Source organism: Gopherus flavomarginatus, chromosome 1 (assembly GCF_025201925.1).
Source record: "Gopherus flavomarginatus isolate rGopFla2 chromosome 1, rGopFla2.mat.asm, whole genome shotgun sequence".
Classification (NCBI taxonomy): domain Eukaryota; kingdom Metazoa; phylum Chordata; order Testudines; family Testudinidae; genus Gopherus; species Gopherus flavomarginatus.
Genome location: NC_066617.1, coordinates 264,813,053 through 264,821,103, shown reverse-complemented (window position 1 = coordinate 264,821,103; position 8,051 = coordinate 264,813,053). Strand labels below are relative to the sequence as shown.

General features: G+C 37.1%; 1 protein-coding gene across 1 annotated transcript in view; it reads right to left on the bottom strand.

Moving 5' to 3' along the window:
• Window positions 1-768: 768 nt before the first annotated feature.
• NALF1 (NALCN channel auxiliary factor 1) overlaps window positions 769-8,051 on the bottom strand; it is an 839,509-nt gene continuing 832,226 nt past the window's right edge. Inside the window, exon 3 of the mRNA XM_050949806.1 lies at window positions 769-5,106. Within this exon, the coding sequence (XP_050805763.1) occupies window positions 4,811-5,106 (296 nt within the window). The 3' untranslated portion in view covers window positions 769-4,810. The remainder of the gene's footprint in view (window positions 5,107-8,051) is intronic.

Here is an 8,051-nt window from a genome sequence, read left to right as displayed (position 1 = left end):
TATTGACATAATGCATATTTTTAAAGAAACCCACTTTGCTTGCCAGATGGGTTTTCCAAGGTTGTCCCAGCTCTAGTTTTGCTTTTTATACCATCACACTCCATAGGTTTTTTCACATATACAGACCAGTCTTAATAACTAACAACAATGCTAGAAAATTCAGAGGTGTCTAATTCAAGCCTTTGCTCAGGGATTTGTATTTATTTATTTATTTATTTATTCTTGCAAGTAAAACCCCCAAATTGTATTTATTTAGGCTTCATCCCAAGGCTACTAATGTTAACCACCATATCACCACTCCCAAATATCCAACTGATACCCCCCACTCACATTCACTTTCCAAACTTCCAAAATCTCTTGCTGCCTCAGAATTGCTATTTAATTTCCCCTCAGTAACGGAGAAATTTCTGGTAGTCTGTGCTCCATGCAGTGGATTTAGTTTTGAGATGAGATTTCTACCAAAAGAATAAAGAAAATGGAACCATTCACAGTATACCATTGATCAATATATAACTAAGTGTTAGCCCAGTACAGATCAATCCTGACGTCTTTATTTAGTCACACTGCTGGAGTAAAGACTACATGATCAGAAATTTAGACCCAGACTCTGAAATGAGCTCTCAGTGAATAGAACCAGTGTTCGCATGGAGTTCCATTGAAGTCAGTGGGGCTCCAAGCAGAGTCAGAGTTCCATCTACAGAGAGTTCACTGAAGAGCTGGGGCATTTTTGAGATATACAGTGAAACCTGCAGTGAGGAACACCTCCAGTGAGAACCTCACTGGCCATTTCAATTTCTCCCTAAGGCTTCTAGTATAATTTTGTTTGACCTTTAATTAACTACCTCTGCTAGGCAAATTATTTTTGCTTGCGCTTTGGGTAGTCACTTAAGACAGGTTTCTCTGTGTATGTGCACACATGTGTGGAGTCTTCAGTTATAATGTTAAGCAGATGTGCCTTCTGCTTCAAATGCAATACTTAGGGCAAGGCCATTCACAATAGATAGATATATAGAAAGAAGGAAGACAATGTCCTTGTCCCTCCACTTTGTAATAACAGAATATAATTATATTGGCTAAGTGTTGAGACCAACATCACATACTCAGTGAAACCTGCCATCTCCACTATTTGGTATACAGCTCTTTGTTCCCCTGTTTTATTAGATGAAAACTACTGTTTGACCACTCATGATGAAATTTCTTGAAAACCCATTTTTGGTGTGTCTTTGTTGTTCCACAGATTCACTGACAGTCAATGGCTCTGTTTCATCAATTATGGAGCTAAACCTTTATTCTACATTTGTTTTTGTCATTAAGTTATGGCGTGCAGAAGGACAGCCTTCACCTGCTATATTTGCAAAAAATGGATGCTGGCTCTTTAATGAAAGAAAAAAGTCAATATAACATATTACCAAATGTAAATGCAATAAGGAATAACATATAGCTCTGGTTATGTTATATGACATTTGGTTGAGCAGTATTAACATATTGCACAAACTCTGGATTATCCCTATAGCAGAAAAGAAGACAATAAAAGACATGGGGAAAATCTGTTCCATATGACTGCAAAATAAATATTATTCTATTCTTTCTTCTTTTTTTTGTCACTTGCTTGAAGAAATATTTTAGTATTATTTTTTCTTTTTTAAGCCAGTTCTTTATCATGTATGTAATAGGCATACCGTACAAGGAGAAATGGAACAAGATGGCAGCTACAGCAGTGGCAAGATGCAAATTTATTCTGGCAAAAAAAGTTAGATGTGCACAATATCAAGCATGCTTAAGTTTGTGCCAGGAAAACTATTATGAAGGAGGAGTGGATGAAATGAAATTTTGCATCATACATGATTACGTGTTGCTTAACTTCATAAAAGAGTCTTTGTCTACTTGTGATTTCCTAGTTGTCACCAGGAGAAGCTTCATATCACACTGCTGGAGTAGAAATACCTTGTTGGAATGGTAACAAATATCACAGCAGTAGTCACCCCAAGAACATGGTTTTTTTTAAACAAAAGAAATAGAAAAGAAAAAAAAAGACAAAGAATTCACAGACCATTTAACTGCAGGCACTGACTCGTGGTGGGGACACGGGGAGTATTTTATTACATTTTATACTTAATGATTAAGACTCTGTAATTGCTTCTTACTCCATTTTACCCAACTTTAGTTTGGCTATTTTATGCATGTGATGATGTCGCCACTGTTTTTTCTCAGCTGTCTTTCTCCCCATATTGTATGACATATGTTACTGAGTGTAGCGAAGCAGTGGAGGAGTCATATTTCTCACTGATACCAGTTGAAAACACCTTTAAAGAAAAAAATAAAGGGGAGAGAGGACAGAGAGGGAAGAAATAATATTTCTTAAAGATGATTTGTCACATTAGGTCACCATGAGGAAAAATAGGATTCAGTGAGTAGAAATGGCAACTCTTCTTTATACGCTAGTTTAATGGGGATGAACAGGACTTGCTACTGTACTGGTGCAGTGTAAAAATAGATGAAAGTAAACTATGGTGTGAACAAAAATATGAAGAACATCACAGAGATAGATGTTGAATGGCCTTTGCACAGCAGAGGTAGATAAAGGTTATAACAAACTGTTTACTGACCATATACACTTAATATAATTAAGAGGTCAGTTGAACAAGAGCTCACCTAGTAAGTGCTTTCTCAGTAATGTGACTCATAAGCTATCGTACAGTACCGCAGCACTGTCCAGTTATTGCTCCACTACTTTTCAGGAATATTCCCATCCTCTTTGTAATCTACATTCTACCATTAGTTAAGGCTTTTTCATTTTCATTACTACACTTTTTCCCACAGTTTGCATCAGTTCAATGCAATTAACACATGTGCCCCTAGAAAAAAAAAGCACCATGTTTTATTGAACGGAATATATTGTGTAGAGGGAACAGGTTATGGAAACACAAATGAGCTGAAGAATTTTGCATTTTTTGGTGCTTTTTTGTATTTGCACAGATCATTTTAGGACCCTCAGTCCCAGTAATAGTAAAACACTATCAAAACAAATACTCTTGCAAAATATTTGAGCTTTTACATCTTAACAAATGCATTTTAAGCAGCTTAAGCAGTAGGGTTTCCTTCTTCCTCCTCCCCCACAGAATTTCACAAACCATAAGATGTGAATTTAAAAAAATTGCATACCTAAGTAGCAGTGATTAAATTCTCTTAAAATGGAAATAATTATCAAGGGATATTTCAAAGCTAGAAAGTAGGTAACTAAACTTTATTTGCTAAGAGAACATTTCTTATAGTTTTCCTTCATTTCCCAGCTACACAGCAAACATCTCTAAAGTGCACTTCCCAAGTGTAGTTAGAGAATAGGAAGGAATGTAAAATGTTTAAAAACAGCCCTTATAAACTTTTCCTTCCATTGATTCTATTGTAAACTCTAAAAAGCCTTTTTATAAAGCAAATACTCATACACTCAGTGGGTAAAATGTCCCCCCAAAAAATAAAAAATAAAAAAAAAGCAATGGAAAAGGCAATCAGATTACTCTTCTTTCCCTTGATTACTGATAGCCTGGTATGTTCTTTGCTGTTTTATTGCATACTTATGAAAATGGTTGACCTATTTATTAAAAAACCCATGTTCTTCAGCTGTGCTAATACATCACGATGCATCCTTAATAACTCAAATAACTTTCAACAACATGTAGCTGTTAGAAAAACAATGGATTCAACACTGAACACATCATTTGTACTGTCGGTGCTTAAATGCTTCTACTGTAGCTTTGTCAGAACAAAAAGGCTTCTTTTTTTCTGAATCTCTTTGCTCCCAGACATTATGAATCTTTGCTGGTTATGTGACTGCAGTGGAACTGAAAACGTAATTCACAATGAATGCCAATCTTTTACCTCCAATAGGAAGGCCTCCCAACTATTCAACTTGCTGAGCTTAACTGGTTTCCCATACTGTATCTAAAAAGGCTGCTCCTGTTCAACTGACCAGCGAGAAAGGACTGGACTTCTTTAAAATGGGAATTGGAGCAACAGTTTGTTATAGATTTCTATACATAAAAATTGGTTAACTGTCCGATCCCACCTTGTAAGGAGAGCACTTGCTTGTTCAGCTAAAAGGAACCCCTCATGCTCTGGTTGGGTTTGCTCAGTCAGCTGGTTTGTGCAACAGTGGCAGAGGTACACCAGAATCATGTGTACCCATTCATTGTGATTACACAGACAGAAGCAAGTGGATGTTGTCTGCTTAAGAGAGATGGGGGAAGGGGAAGGAAGAGAATGATTTCCACAGGTAAAAAGGATAGTTAGGTTGGTGGTGGGGTGTGTGTGTTTTTTTGTATTTTTTTGTGGGTTTTGTTGTTTTTTTTTTAAATTTGTTTTTGTTGTTTTTTTGTTTTTTGTTATGCCATGGAATCATAGCAGTCATTCCTCTAATAGAAACTGACAGGACATAAAAGACAGAACTATCAGATGAACATACACAATGAATAGAAATATATCGACAGTGAAAAGACTTAGTTTAGCTTTGAGAAACGGTCCCAAAAATAAAATCCTGTATTAACAAGTGCAAAAAACAAACAAAAAAAGAAACTCCAAACATTAAAACACAGTGTATAAAATGGTGTGAGAAATTTAAGTCACCATACAGCCTTTTAGTCAATAAAAAGCTGTGTTCATGTGTCCTTGTTTGGATTGTTGCCCATCCTTTTAATTTTACCCAGAAGGCCTTTCAAGAAGTGATTTGAGGGTAAAAGCACCCAGTCTCTGTTATATTTGACTGTAGTACACATGGGCCTATTGTGTGTCTATCATTTGACATGTATCCTTTCTTTTATTCATCATTAGTTGAATTATCTTCCAAAGTTGTTATGCCTCCAAAGCCCAGTCCTGTTGAGTTCTGTGCTGCTGAGACTGTAAGTACTGTATGTAAGAGAATTAACACAAGAACACACAGTTTAAGTCTGCTGTTACACAGTCTTGATGCTGATGAAACTGTGAGCGATGTCCTGTGACACATTGATGAGTCACTTGTTTTTATAGTCCCTTTGGATTGATTATCTGGTAATAGTCCCCATCTGACATCACAGCATTCTGGTTCTGCATTGGTTGGATAATTTTCATAGAGCCCTGTAGGATAAACACAACAGAAAATTAATTTCATTAACAAACTGAATGGCAGAAGTTGGTAGTTCTCAGAAATTAAATTTTCTAGACGTAGCTATTAGTTCCAGGTCTGAGTGTAAGTTTGGAGATCACGTAGATCTTGCCTTCCTGGGTCATAAGAGTTGTTGAGGTAATACTTTTAGTCTATCAAAGGGGAGAATCAAGGAACTTGCAGCTAAACAACATTTTCATAAAAGTATGGAATTGAGTGTCATTGTGGAAAAATGTGGGTTACAATGAAAAAGCAATAACTCAAGTATACCAGTCAGAATAACCTAACATTCAAAATCCCTTCATTGGGGTACTGAGAACTCTATTCCTAAGGATAGGCTCGTGTTAATGAGGGAGCTCCCGAACTTTGGACTCCCTTTCCACAAAATATTAATTCTATAAACCATTTTAAAGGTCCTATTGAATAATGAACATCTCTTAATAATATCACTGTCAGTGAAAAGGTAAACATTAAAGGCCAAATCTTCAGCTGGTGTAAACTGGTGCATAACACTTCACCACAAAACTTTCTAAACCCATCATCTTGCAATTATTCCCCATCCACTTTCAGATCATACCCCAACAAGTTCCTCTGATTCAGTTCTTTTCTCTACACCCCAGAAGTGGAAACAAAAAAAAGATATAGTCATTGGATCTCCTGAAATTTCTTGGTAGATAACTAGACCATCAGGCAATATTCTAACTCCCTTTGCTATGAACTGGTTTGGATTAATCAATTTGACATAATTTGTGTATTTTGGAATAGTTATTTCTATATTTCTGACAGTTATTGATGGTTATAACCAGGGCCGGCTCTAGCCATTTCGCCACCCCAAGCACGGCAGCACGCCGCGGGGGACACTCTGCCACTCGCTGGTCCCGCGGCTCCGGTGGACCTCCCGCAGGCGTCCCTGCGGAGGGTCCGCAGATCCCGCGGCTCTGGTGGACCTCTCGCAGGCGTGCCTGCGGAGGGTCCGCTGGTCCTGTGGCTCCGGTGGAGCTTCTGCAGGCACGCCTGTGGGAAGTCCACCAGAGCCGCCTGCCGCCCTCCCAGCAACCAGCAGAGTGCCCCCCACGGCATGCCACCCCAAGAATGCGCTTGGCGCGCTGGGGCCTGGAGCCAACCCTGGTTATAACTCATGATACTGTCTGTATTATTATAGATTAGATCAGAAATGTCATAGTGTGCTATTTACTTTCCACAAATCTGCTTTACAGAAGAGTCAAGAGAACACAGTTCAGAGTTGACATTATAAGTCCAAGAATGTCTTATTAATAATCAGAGATCTTTTCTTGATTTAAAGTCATGTTGTAATAAAACATTTCTTTCAGCATTATATCAGCAATTCACACACATGACAGCTTTAGGTATTGCTAGAAAGTAACTTACCGGTAATGAATTATTAGGATCAGGGCCTTTTGAAGGGCCAAGCAACTGTTATTGTTTATAGATTGAACTATTGTCTAGAAAAATGTTTTGTCTAAAAAATACTGCCACTTATGCAATGTCCCTCGGGAACTAGCAGATAAACGTGTAGGCGTATCTTAATGTGCTCAGGCCCAAACTTTATACTGTTGGCATTTTATTAACTCCTCATATAGAGGAAATTAGCACAGCATAACATAAGATAAAACCTAGCCCTTTCATCCAATATTTCTATGGTACAGATTTGCTACTAAACAGAAGTTTACTCAATGTATTGGTAAATATAAATTAAATCTGAGATGGCATATTTTATATTCACATCCAAGTAAACCGTGCTATAGTGTGTTTTGTTAAAAAGCACGTCCAATTTTTTTTTGCATTCATCTATGTTTTTTAAAGTTTCTTTGAACTCTCTTTGAAAGCTAGAATAGGCTCTTGGCTCTCCTATAGTGCTCACACTCAGGATTTGCTCCACAAGTGCTCACCAATCCACTTCCGTAGTTGCCTAAAATGTGTAGTTAGGTGTTTACCTTTGGTTACCCAGATTTGAAAATTTTGCATTCTTACCTTTATCAGCACCATTCATAGTTAATGTTTTTTTAAGATACTCTGCTGTGCTTTGGGAACACATCAGCATTTTTTCTTGCATATATGATGAAACAGTCTCATTTTTAACTTTAGGTATTCTGAGAATCATTCTATAGCATACACATGTTAATATTTATAAAAAATCCTTGGTAACTGTACTTCTATAAAGGAAATACCTTAAAATGGAGGAAATTATGCAAACAGCTCTGTACCTGCAGTAGCTCAAACTATTAGCTGTAATTGAAGAGACACAGAATATTGTTAGTGCTTTGATTCCACTGCTGCTTGTTTACCGTTCCAACTATATTTCCTGACTTGTTTTTAGGACAGACTTCCTTTGAAACCAAAGGCCATTTATACAAGTTAGCCATCAAAAGGCATTTAAATACTGTACTTCATAAACACTGTAAGTACATTGGTAGAAGCAACTCCATAAGTAGCACTGAGTTTTTTTTCCCTAATAATTAAAATTCTTCTCTTCCTCAGTTCAGTAATTTAATGTAGTCTTTGCATGTACAATGACATATTTAATAATTTATTAATTCCAGAATTACTTCTAAATTGAATGACAAATAACATTTCCATACTATTTAGATAATCTAGCCACCAATTTGCCCAGTGAAAACAATGAAACATCACTTGAGATATTTTGACCCTATGTATCACTTTTGTCTTTGTGTAGCTAAATTACCATAGCCATAGTCTCTACAAATTCCCAAGTTTATACATATTTGAATCACCATGACACCTGTCAGACTGGCCATATTTGAAATTGTAAAACTGAACAGAAAAAGGGTACTTCCCTAATTCATCACTGCATTGCATATCTGCACCAAGAGAATCCAATATGTGCTTCCATTTATTGACACAACCTCCCAGGCTGTAAAGCTTTCCCTACCCGCCC